This window comes from Lasioglossum baleicum, unplaced genomic scaffold, assembly GCF_051020765.1.
Source record: "Lasioglossum baleicum unplaced genomic scaffold, iyLasBale1 scaffold1847, whole genome shotgun sequence".
NCBI classification, from domain to species: domain Eukaryota; kingdom Metazoa; phylum Arthropoda; class Insecta; order Hymenoptera; family Halictidae; genus Lasioglossum; species Lasioglossum baleicum.
This window is the reverse complement of record NW_027470906.1, coordinates 4,568-31,321: the sequence shown is the minus strand read 5'-3', so window position 1 is coordinate 31,321 and position 26,754 is coordinate 4,568. Positions and strand designations below refer to the sequence as shown.

The following is a 26,754-nucleotide window of genomic DNA, read 5'->3' as shown; positions in this document are numbered from 1 at the left end:
GTTTGATTAAATAAAATTTTAAAGAAAACTGCGTTTTGTAATAAATATACGTATCGTGAAACCTTTCAACCGAAATATATTAGATTATACTGACTATTTAATTTTAATCAAACGATTTATATTTCAGTCCGATATCTCGTTTCGTTCTAATAAAATCATAGTTGATAAAAATTGATTTTCAAAGCCTGTATGAAAACAATGCACGTATCAATTTCAGAGAATTGTTCGAACACAAAGACCCTCCAGTTTAACGACAATAACACAGGTGACGGCGATGCTACATCATCCACTGCAGTACATACCGGAAATGAGCAATGGAACTGAAGAAGATCTTCTGATATTACCGAACATCGCCTTACTCGTAAGTGAAACTAACTTAGCTCAAGTAGGAATAAGATTAAAGGATCAAGATTTTTCGCGGTAATTCATGGAAAAGAATTTTATTTTTCAAACTCGATAAAATATGTATGCGCATTAAATCATGACGAAGATAATTCCTTATGTGAACGACCTCGATGCTACACACATGCTATACATAACCTGAGAAAATTTAAAAGTTCCCTTGAACTGTCTCAAGTACGTGCGATCGCTCTCTAAATATCAGTTTTGTCTTTTAGAAATTTGTTTTAAAATTTTTCAATTTTTACCTTTTATGTGTAGATTCAAAAATTTTCGAATTTGTCAAATTAAATATTTAATAAAACCGCTAAAAATATTACTTATTGGTTATCGAATAGATTATTAATTTTCTAATAAAAATTCTGGAATATTAGATAATTACATTGTGCAACAAATTTTAACAATTTCTATATTTTGTAATATTCATTGGGTATCTCTTATAGAATTCACTACCCTCAATAAGAATTCGTAAACGAAATTTTTCTGTAGCCCTTAGTATTCGAAAAATTTGAATTTTTTTAAAAACGTGTGATTTTTTTGGATAAAATGGAGAATTACACGAGAACTAAAAATATTAGGATGATAATTCTTATCTTAAAAGAAAGATGAGAGTTTTTTCAAGTTTATCGATATTCATAATTATAATTATTTACACTTGTGAATAACTGTAATCGATCATGAGAGTTCAAAAATAAACCGCTGAGCGTACTTTGTACGCAATATTTTTACATTTTTATTAAAAGTTATTATTCCAGCAGTGGATTTAATATACGGTATCGGATTCTGTAGACTTTTCTGAAGAGGAAATCGTATAGAAAAAATGTCGGAATGATCTTTAATGGTGACAGGGCGGTAAAATATACATTTGAAACGCGCAAACTGTGTTTGCCGCCACGCAGCCATAGTAGCGGCCGTAGTTATGCACATTAGGCACCAAACGCACGATCAACATCTCTTTTTATATTATTATACTAACACGTATATTTCATAAAGCAAGTTTTCAAAAATAGCGATTGCAAAATTATAAAATTTTCTTTCGGTCATTTGCTAATTTAATACAATTTCGTTATTTAATAAAAACGACATTTTAATATAAGGATAAAAAAGAAACATAATTGTTTATGCATTTATAAGAATCTTGTAAACGTGATTATAATTCTTCCTCAAACTTGGTTACCATGAAAAAATATGAAGAAAAAAGAAATGTCTGCAATACTTGTAGCTTATTATTGAATAATATTAAAAGATAATGAAAATGCAAGGTACAAACGTTGATTAAAACGAAAATATTTTTAAATTTGCGATCCATATTACAGGTAATCTTTTATTTTATACAGATATCTCAGATTTCCTGTAGGAAAACTTTATTGACTATTAAGCAATTATATTTATTATTTATAGTGTCGTGTTGAAACATATATTACACATTTATGGGTTGAGAACTTCACACTGATATTTTATAGAATTATAGAAATAGAAAATATTATTTTTAATATTTTATTTTTATTTTTTAATTATTCTATTATTTCTATTCTATTTAAATTAATATTAATATATTATTATTTTAATATTTTATTTTTATTTTTAATATTTTTTATATTTTTAGAGTTATTCTATTATTTCTATTCTATTTAATATTAATATTAATATATTGGTTATTTTTAATATTTTATTTTTATTTTTAATATTTTCTATTATTTTTAATTATTCTATTATTTCTATTCTATTTAATATTAATATTAATATATTATTATTTTTAATATTTTCTATTATTTTTAATTATTCTCTTATTTCTATTCTATTTAATATTAAAGATTAAGATATTAATTATTTTTAATATTTTATTTTTATTTTTAATATTTTTTATTATTTTTAATTATTCTATTATTTCTATTCTATTTAATATTATATTAATATATTAACATTAATATTTAATATTATCTATTATTTATAATTATTTTTAATTTTAAAATGAATATATATATTATAAATTATACACATACGAATGAATATATATTATGTTAAACTGTGCCATATCGAGCATTTGCTACCAACGTCGATTATGCGTAGTTACGGCCTGCTGCGGCTAATATGCTGCGTGGCGGCAAAACACAGTTTGCGCATTGCAAATGTATATTTTATCGTCCTGTCGCCATTGAAAATCATTCGATATTTTTCTCTGCATGATTTTCTCTTCAAAAAAATCTACAGAATCCGATACCGTATAGCAACTCCATGCTGGATGAATAACTTTTGGTGAAATGTAAAAATATTGCGTAGAAAAATACGCTCAGCGTTTATTTTAAACTTAAAGATCGATTACAATTATTCACAAGTGTAGATAATTATAATTATAGATATCGATAAACTTAAAAACTCTCATCTTTCTTTTAAGATAAGAATTATTATCCTAATATTTTTAGTTTTTGTTTAATGTTTCATTTTAGCCAAAAAATTGCGCGTTTATTAAAAAATTCAAATTTTTCGAATACCGAGGGCTACAGAAAAATTTCGTTTTACGAATTTATATTGAGAGTGGTGAGTTCTATAAGAATAATAGATATCGCAAGTCAAAAATCGTGTTGCACAGTATTATAGAAAAGATATTATTTCGCAGGAATTATTATGAAATATTTAAATAAAATTATTTATGACTATATATCTAGGTATTAACACTTTGTAAAATATTATCCAAAGAATTCGTTCAATTACAATTACTCAGTTTCCGTTTACCAACTTCAAGGATTTCTATAAATTTATTAAGTATTATTAATTTCACTATCACAACCGGAGAATAATTTAAACTTTACATAAACTATAAAAGATACACATATTAAGCTACACCATTACCAAGATTAAATGAATCTACTTCAATTAATTTTGTTGCTTGTTAGAAATTTATTAAATTTCGTGGCTGCACGTTTTATTTATTTGTTGAGATCAGAGTGATCGTTGATGTATATATTTAAAATAAATTCACCCCTACGAATGTACAAGTTTTATCCATCCTCAACTCTCTTCCATTAACTCTTTGAGGCACGGTTTTCAGAAAATAAAATAGACCCGAGTTGTATAGAAATTTTATTGCGTTTTAAATTATACAAAATTGGTATTTTTTATTTACGTATAATGTAGGCACATAAAAAAGTAATAATAATTCAATTCAATTTGTTGTTATAGGCTGGGACTCAAATAGTCTCGACATACATTATCATGCATCAAAAAGGTGGGACATTTTTAATCCCACCGTGTCCGAAAGAGTTAATATAATAACCTCCTATTTGTGACTCAACTGATTACCTAACAAGTTTCTCATTCGTCATTAATAATTTACTCGAATAACTGTACTGTTTTTTGTTATCTTACGTAAAAAGACAAAGATCATAGAAAGAAGAACGATTCAGCATACGTACTTTCAAATTTTCATTTAACGTAAATACGAAATTTAAAAAAAAGAAAAAAAATATTGAGGTACGTTCGAGCCAAATTAAGAAACTTAAGAAAAGGATAATACATTGATTTTTTGTTATCTTACGTGAAAAGACAAAGATCATAGAATGAAGAACGATTTTAACATACGTACTTTCAAATTTTCGATTAATATAAATACGATTTTTGCAAAAAAACAAATTATCGAGGTACGTTCGAGTCAAATTAAGAAACTGCAGGATAATTCATTGATTTTTTGTTATGTTACGTGAAACGTACAAAGATCATAGAAAGAAGAAACGATTCAACATACGTACCTTCAAATTTTCGATTAGTAATAAATACGATTGTTTCAACAAAAGAAAATTATCGAGGTACGTTCGAGCCCAATTAAGAAACTTTAGGAAAAGGATAATACATTGATTTTTTGTTATCTTGCGTAAAAAGACAAAGATCATAGAAAGAAGAACGATTCAACATACGCACTTTCAAATTTTCGATTAATATAAATACGATTGTTTCAACAAAAGAAAATTATCGAAGTACGTTCGTGCCAAATTAAGAACTTACAGGATAACTCATTGATTTTTTGTTATCTTACGTAAAAAGACAAAGATCATAGAAAGAAAAATGATCCAACATACGTACATTCAAATTTTCGATCAATATAAATACGATTTTGCAAAAAAAAACAAATTATCGAGGTACGTTCGAGTTAAATTAAGAAACTACAGGATAATACATTGACTTTTTGTTATCTTACGTGAAAATACAAAGATCATAGGCAAGAAGAATATACATACTTTTAAATTTTCGATTAATATATAAATACGATTATTTCAAAACAAAAATTATTGAGGTACGTTCGAGTCAAATTAAGAAACTTAAGAAAAGGATAATAGATTGATTTTTTGTTATCTTACGTAAAAAGGCAAAGATCATAGAAAGAAGAACGATTCAACATACGCACATTCAAATTTTCGATTAATATAAATACGATTGTTTCAACAGAAAAGAAAAGTATCGAGGTACGTTCGAGCCAAATTAAGAAACCTACAGGATAATTCATTGATTTTTTGTTATCTTACGTAAAAAGACAAAGATCATAGGAAGAAGAACGATTCAACACACTCGCACTTTAAAATTTCTCGATTAATATAAATACGATTGTTTCAACAAACGAAAACTTATCGAAATACGTTCGTGCCAAATTAAGAAACTTAACAAAAGAATAATACAGTTGTTTTTTCTTATCTTACGTGAAAAACAAAGATCATAGAAAGAAGAACGATTCGATATACGTACTTCTCAAATTTTCGATTAATATAAATACGATTGTTTCAATAAAAGAAAATTATCGAAATACGTTCGTGCCAAATTAAGAAACTACAGGATAATTTCATTGATTTTTTGTTATCTTACGTAAAAAGACAAAGATCATAGAAAGAAAAATGATCCAACATACGTACATTCAAATTTTCGATCAATATAAATACGATGTTTGCAAAAAACAAATTATCGAGGTACGTTCGAGTTAAATTAAGAAACTACAGGATAATACATTGACTTTTTGTTATCTCGCGTGAAAATACAAAGATCATAGAAAGAAGAACGATTTCAACATACGCACTTTCAAATTTTCGATTAATATAAATACGATTGTTTCAATAAAGAAAATTATCGAAGTACGTTGGTGCCAAATTAAAAACTTAATAAAAGGATAATACATTGTTTTTTCTTATCTTACGTGAAAAAACAAAGATCATAGAAAGAAAAACGATCCAACATACGTACATTCAAATTTTCAATTAATATAAATACGATTGTTTCAACAAACGAAAATTATCGATGTACGTTCGAGCAAATTAAAAAACTACAAGATAATGCATTGATTTTTTGTTATCTTACGTGAAAATACAAAGATCATAGAAAGAAGAACGATTCAACAAACGTACTTTCAAATTTTCGATTAATATAAATACGATTTTTTCAAAACAAAAATTATTGAGGTACGTTCGAGCCAAATTAAGAAACTTAAGAAAAGGATAATAGATTGATTTTTTGTTATCTTACGTAAAAAGGCAAAGATCATAGAAAGAAGAACGATTCAACATACGCACATTCAAATTTTCGATTAATATAAATACGATTGTTTCAACAAAAGAAAATTATCGAGGTACGTTCGAGCCAAATTAGAAACTTAAGAAAAGGATAATACATTGATTTTTAGTTATCTTACGTGAAAAGGCAAAGATCATAGAAAGAAGAACGATTCAACATACGCACATTCAAATTTTCGATTAATATAAATACGATTTGTTTCAACAAAAGAAAATTATCGAGGTACGTTCGAGCCAAATTAAGAAACTTAAGAAAAGGATAATACATTGATTTTTAGTTATCTTACGTGAAAAAACAAAGATCATAGAAAGAAGAACGATTCAACATACGCACTTTCAAATTTTCGATTAATAGAAATACGATTGTTTCAACAAAAGAAAATTATCGAAGTACGTTCGTGCCAAATTAAGAAACTTAAGAAAAGGATAATACATTGATATCTCGTTTCCGACCGTTGAACGTCTGCCAACAGGGTCAACGATTTATCGGAGACGATTCTTTTACAAGCATCACGACCAAACTTCCGTTTTCTATACACTGAAAATAAATTACTCTATGTTAACCTATATCAACACAAGAAATGAAGAAAACATTCGATTCAAACAAAATACTTCGTAACGTAGACGAAAAAATGAATATCTAAGAACCGACTTATACATACTATACAAAATGTAAATAGGGAATAGAGAAATTAATTATTGAAATAATTGATTCGTGTAACAGATTCTGGAATCTTCGTCGGAAAAATCGAATCAGATCTTAATCAGAGAAGGATCTTCCAATGAATCAGGCCATTATGGGTCACAGCGAGAAAAAATAGCGGAAATACAAAATTATATTCCAATTCTTCACATGTGTGTGAGAAAACTAATAACGAAAATTACAGATCACTCGGCAATAAATGACTTGTTGAATCATATTGCATTACCAACCACGTGATATTTCAATAATTAAAGAAAGTACGATGTATCTTGTTTACCATTCCTTTTAAAACATACAATATTTTGACGATACATACACGTCAATGCGTGCTGCCTGAACAATACGAAATCGTTGGTTTTTAAACAAAGAAAAACAGAGAACCGAGTATAAAAGTAACATCCTACAGAAGATTTCATAATCGTCATTATGCATGTTACTTACAATTACTGATTTTGTAATCGTCGTTCGTTGCTCGGAGCTCAATTGCTTTCCTGCTACTTTTTATCATCCATCGCTGCATACATTAATATTCTCTCATCGCTTTAATTACGTAAAATAATGAAATATCGACTAACAGAGAATTTACAAATATAAGACTATTCAATGTTTCTTAGTTTCTTGTAATTTCCCTAATTATCAAGGAACAAAAAAAAAAACACCGAAGATGGACAATTGAATAATCCTGTAAAATAAAGTAAATTCAAAAATAAATTTTATCGCGTAGAAAATTCAATCTTAGCAACAAAGGTGTTAATCACCGGTGAAAAACAGTGCAATTAAATTTCATTAGGATACGATTACGATTCTGTTAGAAAAATTAAAGATCAAAATGTGTGTACGAAACGTTGCTGTGCAGTTTGCGAAAGAAAATTTCCTCGAAACGTGGAGAAAAATATCGTCCGGTCGAATTATTCCACGTGATAAATGTTTGTTTCCCTAGAATTGCACTGCATTCGAAAAAAAACCGCGGTCGTCGATGCGAGTGTAGGATAAATTTCCATTCCATGCACGAAGACATTCTTAACGAGTGCATCATGTTCGACGTGAGAAAGCAAAGAGTTGTAACGATTGGAAGGAATTCTTCGTCAAATCTTAATTATTAGCCCTCTTATTTTTGGAGAAAAAATTAATCACAAATTATTTGTAAGAGATTAAATTTAAATTATCATAGATAAATACATCCTTTGAATCTTCGCGATATAACAACATACTTCGTTCGATTACTCGCATATTCCAACTGCGGTGACTCTTATAAAGAATGTCATAAAATAAACGCTTACATTGCGTCTACCATTGGTCGAGTGTAATCGTGAAAAGATAAAGCAACCAATTAGAAACTTATGCATATTGCATGATCATTAAGCAATGTACAGATCGAAGTTAAATGTAACCCAATTACTCGTTTACTTTCACCATTACTGCGTCCTGATAGTTTCTTTATCGTACAACTTAGTATAGGAGAAAGAAAAACGAACAAATATGTGTAATCAAAGCCAAGATATCCAATAGATGCAATGTTTTTGTGGTAGAAAAGAGATGGACGAACATTTACTCTTAACCGCTTATTCATTGATTTCCGTTGTTGCACATATGCAGCTATTAACACATCCACGTTGATCACTCCTGACCAGAATTTGTCTTTTCAGTAAGAAATCTTTTCATAATCGTTCGGTGATCGAAATAAACAACACGGATAATTAGACAATATTACGGAAGAAGAAGGATATTATTCGACAAATTAATGTTACCACAAATTAATATTATAATATTAACCCTTAACGAACGAGCGCATTTTTCTATACTATGACCAGTATGTCGACGGATTTTTAGGAAATTAAATGCTTCATTTCCAGAGCGAGAAAAAGATGCATAATTAATATCGCTTTATTTGATTTTATGAAAACTTACAGTAATAATAGGTAGTATATGAACAGATATATCCGTACAAAAGAATACCGAAGTGAAAATTTCAGAAAAAATAATAGGAATTGAAATAAACAAATAGATGCGTGTATGTAATGTATAGATTTGTATACATATTATAAATTTATTTCTTTATAGATTAACGATATATTTATACAAAATTACTTATATTTTTTGGGGTGTTGGTACTTCTGCCAACAGTCCCCAATGTGAATACCAGGTTTCTTACTACAAGTATCGCAATAATTACGTGTTTCCGCCTTCCTCCGAAAATGACGGATAACAAACTTTATTGACCGCATATAAAACGATGTATTTTCGCTCAATCCCTCGGAGAGGAATGAGAGGAATGCGTTCCAGAGCACGAGCAAAAAAACAATTGCCGATCGCCCTTAATGTTTGCACGTATAAATAAGGCCAAACCTAACAGATTTCCTAAATATCACGTCATGCTGCGTGTATGCCGGCATTTCGATTTTTTAGAATATTTATAGATGTCGCGGAGTATAGCGACATTCGTTCGATTAAGGGTTAAACATTAACCCTTTGCACTCGAGAGGAGACTGTCAGTCGCCATAAATTTTGAAGGTTCATATGATTAAACCCTTTGTGGACGCATGTCATGATACACGTAGGAATTATTTTATTTTTTAGAGTGAAAGACTGCTTGGAATATAGGAAAAAAATAATTTTACCATTGGCATCGATGTCGTAAATATTTTTAATTCACAAAATTTCCCTCAATTTGTTATATTTTTATTATTTAGCGTATACTCGATGTATCGCTAACTTCGTTTCTCGTCCGCAAAGGGTTAATATATCAAATTTAAGATAATATAACAATATACGAGATATCGAAATCAAATAATTTTACGCGTCAATTATTATACGATTCATTATTTACTACTCAAAAATCTGACGTCAGTTTTATAGCTGAAAATCTGGGAATTTCTATTCTTCTGTGGCCAGAAAATCGGTCGAATGCAAAAGAGTTAATATTACGAATATATATATTAGGAAACAATCCAAAGTGTTGTGTTCTTTAACCCTTTAAGTTAGTGCTTTAATATTCTTTTAACTTTCTTATAAAGAATTTTTATCCTTTTAACCCTTGACTACTGTCAAAAGACGCTGAGAAATTTTACGTTTGTATACTGAGAGCGCCTATAAGCGTCGCTATAATCAAAGGGTTAAAAGGATAAAAAAATCTTTATACGAAAGTTAAAAGAATATTGATTTCTCGTGCTTTATCGGAAATATGTTTTCTATATCAAAAAAGACAAGTAGGATTGGAAAGCCATATGAAAATATATTTTAACTTTTCTTTATATAATATACCTCCGAACTTAAACTATATATCATAAATTCGTAATCACATTTTTTGATAAGTTCGCCGTGGCGAAAGGGTTAAAATAAAATCTTGACGCCTAAAGCAAAACGGTCTATATTTTCCTGGCAGCGAATGGGTTAACATTGCGCGATACGAGAGTTCGAGTACAAACGTGTTAAAACAGTCGTACGTAAGCGATCTGTATTTTCATAATAAATATCTTCATATCGAAAAAACTCTTTAAAACGATAAATAGATATATACATCTAAACCGACGAGTGATCGGATCGCTACGAGTGTCGATCGCGAGAATGCTATTTTCGAATAGTCAATAACGAGTCAAGGACGAACGATATCGAGAAACCTTCGAGAGTTTAACCCGTTCACTGTCAACTACGAGATATCTCGTAGTGGATTGCGATTTGTCGCGAAATAAGTTTATATCCGTTTGAGTTAGGAATTTCTAGAAAAGGTAAATGTCGTTTTAGCGCTATATCTGAAACTAAATATTATTAGATTCTTTAGAATTCCTTTAACCCTTTGAATACTGTAGGCTCCTATAGGCGCTCAGAAATTTTGCGTTTATGATACTGAGAGCACCTATAAGCGACCACAGTAGTCGGAGGGTTAAAAGGTTAACAAATCTCTTATAAGAAAGTTAAAGGAATATTTGATTTCTCGTGCTTTATCGGAAATATGTTTTCTATATCAAAAGAGACAAGTAAGATTAAGAAATTACATGAAAAAATATTTTAACTTTTTTTTTATATAATATACCTTCGAACTTAAATTATATATCATAAATTCGTAATCACATTTTTTGGAAAAGTTCGCTGTAGCGAAAGGGTTTAATACCTAATACTGATTACAACACGTAATTCTTAGAGAATGGAGATGTAGTCGAAAATAGAATTTCTTCGTGAAAACATCACAATGGTCGTTCAAGATCGAAATACAAGACACAATTTATCAAACATACAACACGTATACATACATGCTGTGTGACTAACGAGAATGTCGACTTAAAGCGTACAAGATCCACTAACAGTGTAATTGGAAAACAGCAGTAGCTAATTAGTATTATTTAATTACAACGAGCGTCGATGAACTTTCAAGCAGAAAATGACGATCACTGAAACTGTGTGAGTCGCTTTATTCGCATCTGAGTGGAGAACGATAGACGATCGCTCGGTTCGATAGAAGGACAAAACGGACAATGGTTCTCTTTAACGTTTAGTGACAATGAATTATTCGAAAATCGATAAGCCTGCAAATAGATGACAACAAAATGACGTATAATCATTAACCACATGACATACAAGTAAAATTCGCGTCGACTCGTCCGTAGAATATCATTTAATTCGTGGATGCTTATGTGCAAGCTTAGAAACAGAACGTTTTATTTTCAAATTCACAACCGATTGCGAATTGCCAAGCAAGCAACTTGAAATGTAAGACACGAGTATTATAAATAGCTATATTAAACGCGTGGAAGAAATTTTTTATATCCTTTTAGACACTTTCATCGAAGACAGTTCTTGACGTCAAAGTCTATAATGGCACATGAAATGAACGACGTTTTCACATACGTCAATGTATGTCAAAGGGTTAAGGAATGCAGACGAATGAAATGTATTTGCATGTGTAGCAATCGAAAATAGGCAAAAAACGATAAAAATTCGCTTCGAAAACAGAAAACAAAGAGAAATCTGTTTATTTTCTAGTATATTAAGCCTTTGCACTCGAAAGGCGACTGTTAGTCACCATAAAATTTTAAAAGCCCATGTTATTTATATAGAAAGTTTAAGATAACATAACAACATGCGAGATATCGAAATCAAATAATTTTACGCGTTAATTATAATACGATTCTTTATTTATTAGTCAAGAAAGTAACGTTAGTTTTTGTAGCAGAAAATTTGTGAATTTCTACTCTTCTTTCACCAAAAAATCTCGAGTGTTAAGGGTTAATATAATAAGATGAATACAGACATTCTGTAAAATAACTTTTCCTTTCTGTTTCAGAGTATTACAAACGTTATGAGGAATGCTGCATATTTTACTAGATTGGGACTAACTCTCCTCATTACTCAGACGAATTCGCGTCCTTTGGTCAAGATGACTGCTAAGGAATTTATGTTCGGTTACGAATCCGGTTTAGTTACAGTTGGCAACAAATTAATGCCATCTTGGATCAAATTCGATAAGCTGGGTCTCATCGACAGAGTGAGTATCAATTTCGTCTACTCAATTCTTCCAAAAACTGCAAGATAATTACGATGAAAAGTTACTTGTAATAATCCCAAAAATAAAATATCGTTGCTTTCTTTCTTCCTTTTTCAATTTCGTAACAAAATTCTTGCAAATATCTTCACAGAGTATTAACACTTTCCGTGTCACGGCAATTTTTGAAGATTTTCCATTTACAAAGCTATAATTAGCAGGCAAAAGATACAAATTTTAATACGCATTAGACAACAAAGCAATAAAATTTAATTTTTAAGGAATTATTTTAACAAACATAAGGTCGAACATTGAAAGCTCCTACATAACCATTTTAATAAATCCAAATGCATAAAAATAAAGCATTTTACTTCAAATATGTTTAATATTATTACTTACAAATTTATTTACAATTATAAGGACATATGGCGGTGAACCTTGTTGAAACATAAATGAGACTTGTCTAGATAACCATCACAAAATGTTACAACTTTTATAGTACAATGTTTTGCCGATTTCCAGCCAAGCTTCTAACATTACTTTCATAACAAATTTTGTAGTGCTTTCGAACTAAATCAAATTTACTCTCCTTTCTTTAATTTCATGCCGAACTTTTTTTGAACAAAAAATTACTCTCTACGATAAACGCTGTATACATGATGTGAAATTGTCTATATTTAACTCTACAATAAATTTTATAAGAATTTTTCTTCGCCCCACGTGGCACGGAACGTGTTAAACAATCTTCTCAAATTTTCTACCCGCAATTGAATCTCGTAACTAATCTCAATTATATATTAGATTGGTGCATATGAAATGTCGGATTTTTTTACATGCGAACGTTTTTCTTCTGTTTTCGTTATACTTTTGGTTTTGGCATAACCTCGTTTATAGTCGTACTGTCATTGCCAGAGTCACATTTCAACAAAGGAGATTTTCTCGAAGTGTTCCCTTTTGTTATTTCATTTGAATTTTCTACCGATATGAATCTAAACGATATTCGTATAATTTTTTTTGTACGAGTATAAACTTGGTAATAATGCTGCAAAAGCTGCACGCAACATAAACCAAGCGTTTGGGGAGAATACAGTTAATGATCGAAAAGTGCAGCGTTAGTTTGAAAAATTTAGGTCCGGTGTTTTTCACTACAAAATGATCCGCGTGGAGACCCAAAACGTCTGTGAAAAATGATGATCCGAAGGCATTGGTGGAAGCGGATCCGACTGTATCCACGAGGGAACAGGCTACCAGGATGAAAATTGACCATACAACAATATTGCGATATCTTTCTGAAATTGGCAAAGTGAAGAAAATGGATAAATGTGTACCGCACGGACCAACTGAGCGAAATATGCTGGATCGGTTGAACGTATGCTCGTCGTTACTATCCCGATTTCATCGAGAGCCATTGAAATATGAAGTTTTGCAGCACCCAGCCTATTCACCGGATCTCTCGCCAACCGACTTTCATTTTTTTAAACATTTAGAACTGTTTTTACGAGCTAAACAGTATGAAAATGAAGACAGTTTGAAAAATTCGATATCAGAGTTTATTGATTCTAAAGATCAGAATTTTTTTAAGGCAGGCATCTATGCTTTAAAGTCTCGTTGGGAAAAAGTGTATTGAAGCGAATGGAGCATATTTTGATTGTATAAACAGCTTTTGAAGAAAGATATGCAGTTTTATATATTCACTTAAAATCCGACATTTCATATGCACCAACCTAATATTTACATATTACCGAGATTTTACATATTAATATGACTTCTTTTACACGCAGATGTACGACTTCGAGGATGACTACATAACCGTTTACACCGGCGAAAAGGACGTACGTCGCACAGGATTAATTGAAAAGTTCAACGGCAATGTAGATCTGCCGCAATGGACAGGAAAGTGTGCGAATGTGAACGGAGCCAGTGATGGTGCAAAGTTTCCGAGTTTCATTCACCGAACGATACTATATTATTCTTCAGGAAAAGTCTCTGTCGCAGTGCCTACATGGTATGTTGCACTTTAGTGCACGTCACGTACACAACACCAAAGAATTTCATATTCGAATGATTTCATAATATCCCAAAAAGTCCTCATGCTATTATGAATTATCACTAATAATCACCAATCTTCGATTATCAATTTCAAAATAACGATCCGTATAAAATATCGCAATGATATACGAACAATAAATATCAAAAAATATTTATTACCAAAAGATATAATTCTTTACGAAAGTATCTATCGCAATGCCTATTAGCACGCCAGATACCAAACACCAAAAAATTTCGTATTCCAATGATTTCATAATGTACCGAAAATTCCTCATGCTATTATGTATTATCACCAATAATCACCAATCTTCGATTATCAATTTCAAAATAACGATCGTATGAAATATTGCAATAATATACGAACAATAAATATTAAAAAATATTTATTTCCAAAAGACATTATTCTTTACGAAAAGTATCTATCGCAATGCCTATTAGCACGCCAGATACCAAATACCAAAAAATTTCGTATTCGAATGATTTCATAATGTTCCAAAAAGTCCTCATGCTATTATGAATTATCTCTAATAATCACCAATCTTCGATTATCAATTTCAAAATAACGATCCATATGAAATATCGCAATGATATATGAACAATAAATATTAACAAATATTTATTACCAAAGATATTATTCTTTACGAAAAGTATCTATCGCAATGCCTATTAGCACGCCAGATACCAAATACCAAAAAATTTCGTATTCGAATGATTTCATAATGTTCCAAAAAGTCCTCATGCTATTATGAATTATCTCTAATAATCACCAATCTTCGATTATCAATTTCAAAATAACGATCCGTATGAAATATCGCAATGATATATGAACAATAAATATTAACAAATATTTATTACCAAAAGATATTATTCTTACGAAAAGTATCTATCGCAATGCCTATTAGCACGCCAGATACCAAATACCAAAAAATTTCGTATTCGAATGATTTCATAATGTACCGAAACATTCCTCATGCTATTATGAATTATCACTAATAATCACCAATCTTCGATTATCAATTTCAAAATAACGATCCGTATGAAATATTGCAATAATATACGAACAATAATATTAAAAAAATATTTATTACCAAAAGATATTATTCTTTACGAAAAGTATCTATCGCAATGCCTACATGATATAGTGCACTTTAGTACGCGCCAAATATCAAACACCCAAAAAATTTCGTATTCGAATGATTTCATAATGTTCTAAAAAGTCCTCATGCTATTATGAATTATCACTAATAATCACCACTCTTCGATTATCAATTTCAAATAACGATCCGTATGAAATATTGCAATAATATACGAACAATAAATATTAAAAAATATTTATTACTAAAAGATATAGTAAACGAAATTGAAATATCATTTTGCAGACTCGAACTGGTGAGGAAACCATGCATGGGCTGCAAACCTACGAATACAAATTCGTCGAAAACATAATGGATAACGGTATCTATAACCAGAGAACAAGTGTTTCTGTCGGTATGGACACTGCTTGCAAGCTGGTTTAATCGATGTCACCGATTGTTATTACGGTAAGATGATTTAAGCCATGAAAATAAATATTAAAATAGCATAAGCACGTACATGCATAATATAACGCAGATAAATAATATATCGCAATAACCGTTAACATTAAAAACGTAAAATTAGAGATAGAAATTTTGTATGTTTACGTTGGTCAACTTACCTTTGCAATCATGCAGGATTTCCCATCGCACTATCGTATCCACACTTCTACAAAAGCGATCCAACCATTTTGGAAGCTGTCGAAGGTTTGAAACCAATTCCAGATAAGCACGAATCTTTCGCTTATATCCAACCAAAATCAGGTCTACCGGTAAAACTTCGCTTCCGTTTCAAATAAATATGGCTTTACAAGATATCGGACACATGGCTAGAGTAGAAAAATTCGAAAATCTTGTTTTACCGTTGCTGTGGTTTGAAATCGTAAGTATTGAAATATATCGATTAAATTATGTAAATCGTATTATAAATTTCATTCTAAGGAGTATGTAATTTTCAAAATATTTGTTTTTCTTTTTAGGGAATGCATGAATTACAACACCGATGATAATTCGTTTCTGGTTTTTACTTAAATTTCTTACCAGTTCTGCAAGATGTCCTGATTTATTTCTTGTTCTTCGTTAGCATTGTACTTATAGCGTTTGGGTTTCACAAGATCTTTTTGTACCATCCAAAAGGATCAGTATCACCTCGACAATGGTTGGATTCTCGAATACAAAATCAAAAATTACCACTTTTTAACAATAGCCAGATATCGCATAAGATCACGAAAAGGACACTTACTATAGTTCGTTAATCGAATCGAAGGATGTGAATGTAGAGTCTGAAGAGAATATGGAAGTATCGTCTTTAAACAAGAGAGTGTGTGACTATTAATGCACGATTAGAACTCCTAAATAGAGGCTATTCCCCACGTAAAACTAAAACTCCAAACCAGTGGAGCACAACGGATCATTTTTGATTTCGAGATATTGCAATCGATACGACAAATGAATAAAGTACTCTTAGAATCTGAGAGTGTTTATCATTTAATACGAATTGTATTCGAGTGCAATTATAACATGGTAAGCAGTGACATCTTACTCTAAATTTTCTGATTAAAGTACATATATCAATGCAAGCGGTGCTAATTCAGAAACAATGATGTTTCTACTACCACGTATATAATACACGTATAATATGTATTGTTACTAAAAAAAATTGATTTAAACAGTTTTTTTATAACAGCGAGAGCTTAAATTTTTATTTTAGTTATAATACTTTAAATTTATAAAGTTCGCACAAAGATCTGTACGTCTCAAGAGATAAGGAGAACGAAAAAGAGGATTCTATAATTATTATTTAACGCAATTTTATATAAATAATTGATTGCATTAAGACTGATATTATAGACTGGCATAGAGGTAGTAGATTTAAATATCAAAACAAAAACATGAAACAGTTGATACTTAATTGTATTACGGGTAAGACGAATATAATATAATAAAAAGTAGAAATTTTGAATTGCACCGTTTGCAATTGAAATTAAAATATAGATTTAAAAACGGTAACGGGGACGAATTCTGTAATTATTGTTTACTTAATTTGTACATTTAATATTTATTAGTACCATAATAATATATTCTTAATAATTGATAAGCTATTATGTATATTAAGTAGAGCTGTTAAAAGTATTATATCGTATAGAAAATATTAAAGTACATTGTGGTTATAATTTATGATCCATCTTGTTTTATCTATTGTAACGGAAGTTTTAATGCAGTTAGATAACTTCATTATAGATATAATTCGTAGTACATATTTATATCTAATGATGAAAGTTTTGCAAGAATGTATTTATTCCGTAATTTCATATTTTTGCCTTAATTTTGAGTAAATGAAATAGTTATTTTTAACATGAAAGATTTGTGTTCTAAAGAAAATTTATAATTCTAAACCTAGAATTATAATCTTTCTTCAGATATAATTAAATATACTATGTACTTTCTTATATTAGATTATTGTGTCAATTTTCTATCTGTAAATATTGTAAATAGACTATTAATTTAAAATTTTCAATATATGTAATATTTTCATTGGTTATAAGTTTTGAGAATCTTCATAAGACGTAAAGAGTAATATCTGAATTAAAGAATTTATAAATAATTATAGGAAGATAAGAAAAATCATAAAATTTGTACAAAATATAATATGCTGACACGAAAAAAAAAAAAGAAATGTATGTTAGAACTGTAATTTATAAGCTGTTAACTAAGAATATTTTTTAATTTCACCAATCTTGCCTTAACTGTATATTTAATTAATGGCTATAGTTAACTAAGGAAACAGTATTCTTATGGTATGCAAATTAATATGTTCCTATAATACGTATTTTCATAATATTTAAAACTAAAATGATAAAAATAAAATACACCTTTAGCTGATTGTATACATGAGTTCTGTTTCCTTTGTTCTATATTCTATATAATATTACAAATAATTATTATATTCTTTGCGTAAATATTGTAATTCTTGCCAGTGAAATGATTATGATATAAGTATTTATAAGAATTGCTCAATAAATAATATTTATAACAAAGTTTATTATTTTTCTGTTCAAAGTTAAAGAATATTTATTAAATTTATTTTGTTCAATCGCAGAAAAGCAAATAAAAATAAGTTTAATATCATAACATATTAGATACTAAATAAATTATAAATTATATTTTATAAAATTTTCATGTATATGTGCAAAAAACGTGACACACTAATTACAGATTGAATCTTTAGTTCTATATATAAATAATGAAATACATATGCAGGTATAAAAATTTCTAATAAAAAAAGCAATATAATTACATTTCAAAATTTCGAGCTTTAATCTACATGTTTGTACTTAATTATTAATGGTTGCTTAGATATAAAATAGTTTGAATAATGTGTATAATGAATAAATTATGATTCCATGTCTATACAGATATATACATATACAATCTTTTTTTAATGGTTACTATATTATTCTTAAATAGACATTTCTAATAAAAGAAACACTAAATTTTGTGTCATATATTTCAGAACAAATTGTTGTATTCCCTCTTTATCTGAAACAATACTTATTAATTCGATATAATAATATGATTTAAAAATTTGTTTAAATTATACTTTACCAATATTTTTTGAGCAAGAAGAGTATGATGCATCTCTCTACATGTTTTTGAAAATGTCCGTTTCGATCAGGAATACGTTCAGATGGATAATATTTCATTAAATACGATTTTAAAATTTCTACAGTCTTAAACTGAGTTGCTTTATCTGCAGGTACAAGTATCTTTTTATCTTTTCCTATGTGATGTTTCAGACGGCTCTTTTTATCACATTTTTCTTCTAATAATTTTTTTGTTTCTCTATGTTCAGTTACTGTAGTTTTTTCTTTAGACTTTTCTTCTTTTACCATATCTTTTATTATTGTATATACTTTTTATTTCTAACGTCCTGAGTTTCAATATTGTCATTATCAATTTTATTATTTTTATTAACAAAAATCTCATTTACACTAAACTGATTAATAGTGGTACCTCCTTTCACATTAATCATAGGAGATTTTTCTTCATTAAGTTTCACCTTTTTATTTGATTCCATATCTGAATTATTTTCAAATAAATCTACAGTTCTACGTTTCTTTTTACCGTGGTGTTCTATTGAGACCTTAATATTTGTACTATCATTATTTTCCGCAACTGTAACAACGGGACTCGATTTCGCAGATTGTAAAATTTGTTCATAAACTGATTTTTTTGCAGGAGATTCTTTTTTATCTTTGCAATTTTTTTTTCCAGACTCCTTCAATGATTTTGTGATTTTTTATTGTGTAATACCATTTCATTTTCCTCGTGAATTTTTCGTGCACAAGTGAAACCACTTGATATTTGAAATCAGTAACTTTATCTTTTTCATTAACTTTTCTACTATATTCTTTTACATGATTACTTTTTTCACCAACTCATGTTCGAAAAAGAGGAAAGAATTTTTACTTATATTATGTTTTGGTTCTCTCATACTAATGTCATTATTATCATGTTGCAAAATACTTGTTTTTAATGTATGTTTCTTATTATTATTGTTAGATTTATTTTCCAATAACTGTTCATTGTTTTTAAGTTCTAAAGCAGTCTTAAATGTAGGGCACGATATATTCTTTTTGTTTGTTTATCTATCATACTTTGATCTTCTATATCTTGTCCTAAATTATTTTCTTCCCTTTATTGCTACACTCATTAAAATAATCTAATTGCACCATCCGTTTATTAGGTGCATTAAAATCACGTAAATATTCATGCAATGTGTTAGTACTAGTACATTTCCGTACCAATGAAATCTGTATTTATCAAAAAATTCAATTGAAGTTACTGAACTATTATATGGGCAGAAAATACTAAATTACATACCATTTTAGACATATCAAATTTATATTTATTTGCAATTTTACTATTGCACAGCACTTTATATTCAAGTTCATATGCTATATTATGCATATCAGCCTCTTGAATTTGTCCTTCAGATTCAGAAAAATTCTTTTCATAATTATCCAGTAATGCTGATTTTAATTGAATATAAAAATGTTCACGAACTTGAACAGCTAACCCCTTTATTTTTACGTCCGTACTTTCTGCTGCGCGAACATGAGATTGTTTTGCATCTTCACGATTTTGTTTCCTTAACTGAAATAACATCATGATGAAATAAATATTAAAATAATATATAAATTTAGCTTTTATATATATTTACCTCGTCGTTTTTATTATTTCTTCGAATAGCAAACTGTTTTTCATGAACTCTTTAACTTCTCGTTTATCGTCAGCTAAAGTTTTTCTCTTGAAACTAATTTTCCTTCATACTCATTTTCACTATATATTAAAATCATTAAGGCTGAGACAATCTTGTTAAAAATGTATGAAATTATATTTATAAGATATTTACTCACTCATGATCATACTATATATTACTCACTCATGATCATACTTTGATAAAGCAATGCCATCTAAATTATTACTAGATTTAGTTTGAGATACTCGTGATGTAGTTTGAGACAATTCAAATTGGGATATCCTTGACTGAACAATATTTTTGTCTTTACATACATCACATCTATCCTTGCATAATGGTGGACTATCTCCAAAATATTTAGAGAATACCGCATGTCTACATCTATGAAACGTATTAAACATATATTTATTAAAAGAAATATTTATAAAACATATAAGAATTCTTACTTCGTTTCAAGACAATATGAAACAGTTTTTCAAAATTTTTCCATCTTAATTTCACAAGGTCAGAATCTTTTTTCGTTATTTCTTCTTTAATAAGAAATGCAATAGGTGCATATTCTTCATTACTAAAATAAATTCTACAAAATGCTGGTTGACCATCCGGCCAGCTCTACCAGATTCTTGATAATACGCTGCTATATTTTGAGGGATTGTCCAATGTACTACAAATCTATATATAAAATTGCAATAAAATATCAATAAAAATGACATATATTTCCTATGAAATAAAGTAATTTTTACCTAACAGATCCTTTATCTACACCCATTCCAAAACTACAGGTTGCTGCAATAACAGGTACATCACCAGATGTCCATTTATTTTGAACTTCATTACGCTCCTGATTTTTTAAACCTGTAGAAATAATTGTTTATATTTTACTGTTTGCTTTATTATTATTATTTTCATGAATATTTAAGATAATATATACCTGCATGGTATGCTAAAGTAGGTATACCAAAACTTGACAATTTATGTGCAATTACTTCAGTTGCTTCTTTTTTTCTACAATAAATAATGCCACAACTTTTTTTGACCTATAATTATTTTTTTTTTTTGTTCAACTTAGAATATTATATACACACATATACATACTCACACTGATTTATTATAAATCATGACTTACTTTAGGAACAGATTTGTCTTGTGAACCAAGAGTTTCTATAATAAAATTTTTTAAATGATCAAAGGGCTTATCCAATATTTCCAAAAACCACACATCATAATAAAGATTAGAACGAAAAACAGGAACTGAAAATATTGTAGCATTTTTCATATTTAAGCACTGGAGTATATCATCTTTACCTACAGAGATAAATTTCATGGTAATTACATTTCAAGTTATTGTCAATATTTCAAACTTATAAAATACTTACTTCTTTTGCAGCAGTAGCTGTTAATGCAATTATTGGAATATTGGGACATAATTTTTTAAATATTCCTAGTTGTCTATAACTAGGCCTAAAATCGTGACCCCATTGACTCAAACAATGAGCTTCATCAACAACAAAATAAGATAATGCTTTTGCTTTCTTTAATTTTATTATTATATCCTGTAAAAAAATAATTCCAAAAGTTACACAATATTCATTACAATACATATAATTATAAATGAATGATATACTTGAAAATGCTGTTGTGCACCCATTTCAGGAGTAACATACAGTAATTTAATCTTTGGAGAATTGGATGTCAAATCTTTCATTATTGCATTTCTTTCCTTAGTTGTTGTGTTTGAGTTCAATGAGCAAGCATTAATTTTTTTACTAATTAAAAAGTCTACTTGATTCTATAATAATAAATTAATATTATATAATATATTTATATTTTCTATGTATACGTTTTCTAATATTTTAATACAGGTATATATACATACTTTCATTAGAGCTAACAATGGAGAAAAAACAATTGTAACTTTATCTTCTTTCATTAAAGCTGGTAATTGAAAACAAAGTGATTTTCCAGAGCCAGTTGGCATACACACAAATACATCTTGTTGACCTAGAAATATATAATATTAATTTATTTAGAAATACTAAAAGTAAGAAAGACTTTTCAGTATATACAAAGAAATAAATAAACTACATATTTATTTTATGCGAATGACATGCGAATACCAACCTTTATATATAGCAGTGGTTGCTCGTTTTTGTATATCACTTTTAAAGTCATCATAACCAAATACAGCCTTCAAAACTGTTGATAACATTTTATCTTAGAATAAATTAAATTCTTTAATTATGAAAGTATAAAATTGCAATTATTATTATACTGTAGTTTGCAAACTGCTCAACACGCTGCTTATACGAACCGTGCTACAACTATAAAAGCCCGCCATCATTGTTTTGGCAAATATTTCGTAAATATAGAGATAATAAAAGTTACTATTTATATTGACGAAAGTAACTAAAATATTGTACCGAAATTTTCTAAAGAAAACAAGGTATTGTTTCAAAAGATTGAATTTATTAATTTCAAATTAAACGTATATTTGGTATACTATATATCATATATAAATTGTTAAAATTATTAATATATGCAAAATAATGCCGGTAACCTCAAAATAATATTCAAGATAATCTTGACAAGATTTTATTTATCAAATATACATTTTGCAGTTATCTAAACTCCCTTTAATCACTTTGTCTTATTTTCAATGTGAACAAAGGTATATGTTGAATTTAAATGGCAAGTGTATATACATGTGGAATGAATTAGAAAGCAGAATTAGAAAACAATATAAGAAATAAAAATCAATTACAAACTATTATTTTGCAAGAATGTAACAATATAGAGTCGGGTTTTACACCGAAAATCGGTGACGTCGATGCTGAAACGATTGAAAGAAATTATTCTAAAGAAAGGAGGACCAACCAAATATTAATTGTTAATTTCTAGATACTTTTAATCATTTGTGCCAATACTTTTGTCCACGCTTAAAACGTTTAATAAACATGTTTTTGCTATTATTTCGTATGTTACTTTATTTATGTTATTGTTTCTATTGAATAATAAATTAGAATAATAAATAAATACACGTATCCACAAAATTGTCCTCTTCTTCAATTTGTTTCATAGTTATAAGCATTTGAATCGGAACAATCACGCTGTGTCAATTATTTGTCCAGTTCTATATGTACATATATATGAATTTCATTCAAAGAATTCTTATAAAATAAATATTTTTTTACGCAATATATAACAAATATATATATTTTTAATATTATAAAATTTACTGTCAAAAATTTACGCGCATAAATATCATTTCATACCATTTCAATCCACTCAGAAAAAAATATATTTACAATTTTTTTCAATAATTTCCATTACTTTTTGAACTGATTCATCCTATTAGTAATAAATCAATTAATATCTGCAATTGTAATTATAAAATCAATGCTTATAATTTATACACATACAAAATTTCATTAAATTTATCAATTTCTGTTCTTATTTCCGAATTAATAATTTTTGATAATTTCAATACATCAATCGTATTATAATTATTTTTATTTTTGTCAATGCATGTAAATGAAATAAATTTGAATTTCCCTTGTTATTTTCAGCTTGCAAAGTTTCGAATTTTTTATATAAAAGCATTGAAATTAAATTCTTATAACACTATATTAAAAAATATATTGATGTCTGAATCTAGGGAAAATATAATGTAATATTTGAAAGTTGGAAATTAGTAATTGGAATAAAGGCTTCATTAAAGCAACTTTTTGTGTATCTGAAATATTTATATGATATATTAATTAATTTACATTTTTTATTTTCAACATGGAAAATTCAACAATGAACTTATATAATATAGAAGTAATCTGACCTATAAATTCCAATTTCCCCTTTTGACATGACTTTTCTTAAAGCATTAAGGTCTAAAGTATTATGAAAAATATCTAATTTAGTAGTTAAATCACTTTATAACATCTCAGTATCATAACCATTAGTTCACATCACTATTATTTTCTGTAATTCCAAATTTATTTTTTTCTTTTGTTTTCATGATAAATATTGGTGCAGATTTTAAAAACTGTAATGATTGCTGTATCCCTTGTATATATTTTGCCTAGAATTATTTCAAAATTAATACAAATACAATTACAAATACAAATACAAATACAAATATGTACACATTACATATAATTATACAATAATAACATACAATTTTAGCAGGGGTATTTTGAATTTCTACAGTTAATTCTGTTACATCAAACTCAAATACGTTATTTTCATGTAAATCATTTTATATTTTCTCAACTTCCTTTTTTAGACAGACATTTTTGTTCAATTTCTAATGTATAGACTTTTAATGCTAATGTTAACCATTCATTTATGTGTTCAGAATTATTTGAAGTTATCTGGAATGAAAACTAATTTTAATAATCTGCAATTATTTTTAATGTTTAAGTAATACTTAACATACTTCAATTTTTTCTATAAATTTCAAAACATTTTGCTGATAATTATTTGCTTTTGCATTATGCAACAATTGTTTAGAAACCATAGAAATATGTTGTCTATATATGTTAGTAGTACCAATATTTATGTTTATTTTATCTGAATCCATTCGGTTCATAGTTTGAGATCCAGTTAATGTGTTCACAGCTTTTGTCAAATTTCAATATAAATGATGCCATAACGTAGGTATTTCAATGTGATTAAGATTATTTGATATTATATCCCTCACCTATAGATTATAAGAGTACATGCTTACTGTTAGGTTATAAGAATACAATCTGAATAATATAGTTATGATTATCATTATTTTAAATAGTACATAAATATATACCTGTGTTTATTTGCCTTAGTTCAAAGACTTGTCACTACATTTGACATTTTCAATAATATTTTATGATCTACATCTTTACAAGCTCTTGGCATTAAATATCTTCATATCATTACAATCACGAAGTTGTGCATTAAGTTTGATCATATTTCATTTTCAGTAAATCTTTTCTCGCTTTCTGTTAGAGCACTTAAATGAAACATTTTGTACTTTTCGAACTAAACAACAATATGTATTAAATATGTACTTTAAATATGTACTAACTGCAAAATCTTGTTCCTCATATTCTTTTTCTAACTTAGATATTTGTTTCTTTATATCATTTTTATTCAATTTTAGTTGTAACATATTTCTCATACATTGAATAACTTTGTTAGGTTTATCTTGTTTTAAATGATATAGTAAAACATTTTTTTGTATTGTCTCTGCTTCTTTGGCATTAAATATAATATCAGATAAATCATCCCACATGAATCCAACAAGACCTGAATATAATCTATCATAGAATATGTAACGTATATTTGAAACATATAGTTATCGTGCAATTAATATAATTTATATCATGCAATAATGAAATAATTTATAAACTATATTTGCAAATATTAATAATGTATAAAATTATACAAATTATACAAATGTTTTTTACTACATTATTGAAAAATATATTTGTAAACTTTTCCATGATGATAAAATATTAATTATATCCACAACAAAGTATATCATGAATGTAATGAAAATTCATTTGAAATCATACATTTACATCAAACTAAAAATTTAATATAAATATTATTTTAAATTAAATCTTAAAATAAACATAATAAAAATAAAACCAAATATAATTTATGTTATTTGAACCGTTATTTACGGACGTTACAAAGCATTTAATTACTCACGTGTTAATTTAAATATAAAACAAATAATATAAATTAAATAAAAATAAAAACCTTTCAAAAATAATAAAAGGATGGGATAAATAAAAATATTCTTAAAAATTAATTCTTTTCTACATCAATTCTATTTAACCGTGAACGACATATACGACTTTTATACAATGCACCATAGACAAAGTTTACGATAGATGTACATCTAAGCATCTTTATGTCACATAATCTGAAAATTCATATCTTCTTGTTATTTTTGTTATTTTCTATTTATTACCTATTTAACATAGAATTAAGATTATAACATAATTAATGATCGAAATTAAAATATGTTAAAACTAAAATGGTCAGTTATTTATCCAACATATGCCATTCTAAAAAATAATGAAATTGATTCACATACGATTCTTATATTAACAATTTCTTTTCGTTTTTTTGTTAAATTATCGAATTAAAAATTGTAGTAAAAGTACTAAAATATCATTTCAATTTCCTAACTATCCTAATAATCCTTATTTAGTAATCCAAACTATTATTTTAAACCTGGTGAAAGAAAATACGGTATGAAA

The 26,754-nt window shown here is 27.9% G+C and overlaps 1 protein-coding gene and 2 pseudogenes across 1 annotated transcript; 1 reads left to right on the top strand and 2 right to left on the bottom strand.

Moving 5' to 3' along the window:
- Positions 1-217: 217 nt before the first annotated feature.
- Positions 218-16,585, top strand: LOC143221054 (scavenger receptor class B member 1-like; annotated as a pseudogene).
- Positions 16,586-18,759: 2,174 nt separating this feature from the next.
- On the bottom strand, positions 18,760-22,850 carry LOC143221053 (ATP-dependent DNA helicase Q5-like). Its single transcript, XM_076446589.1, is given in 24 exon segments — positions 18,760-18,789; positions 18,856-18,912; positions 18,915-19,162; positions 19,165-19,551; positions 19,554-19,627; positions 19,668-19,890; positions 19,893-19,937; positions 19,940-20,063; positions 20,134-20,406; positions 20,474-20,517; positions 20,520-20,552; positions 20,555-20,598; positions 20,696-20,893; positions 20,959-20,989; positions 20,992-21,117; positions 21,120-21,184; positions 21,256-21,367; positions 21,444-21,549; positions 21,639-21,817; positions 21,885-22,065; positions 22,137-22,301; positions 22,389-22,513; positions 22,634-22,726; positions 22,799-22,850. Coding segments are annotated over 24 exon segments (3,015 nt in total).
- Positions 22,851-23,797: 947 nt separating this feature from the next.
- LOC143221052 (uncharacterized) lies at positions 23,798-26,473 on the bottom strand (annotated as a pseudogene).
- Positions 26,474-26,754: the final 281 nt, after the last annotated feature.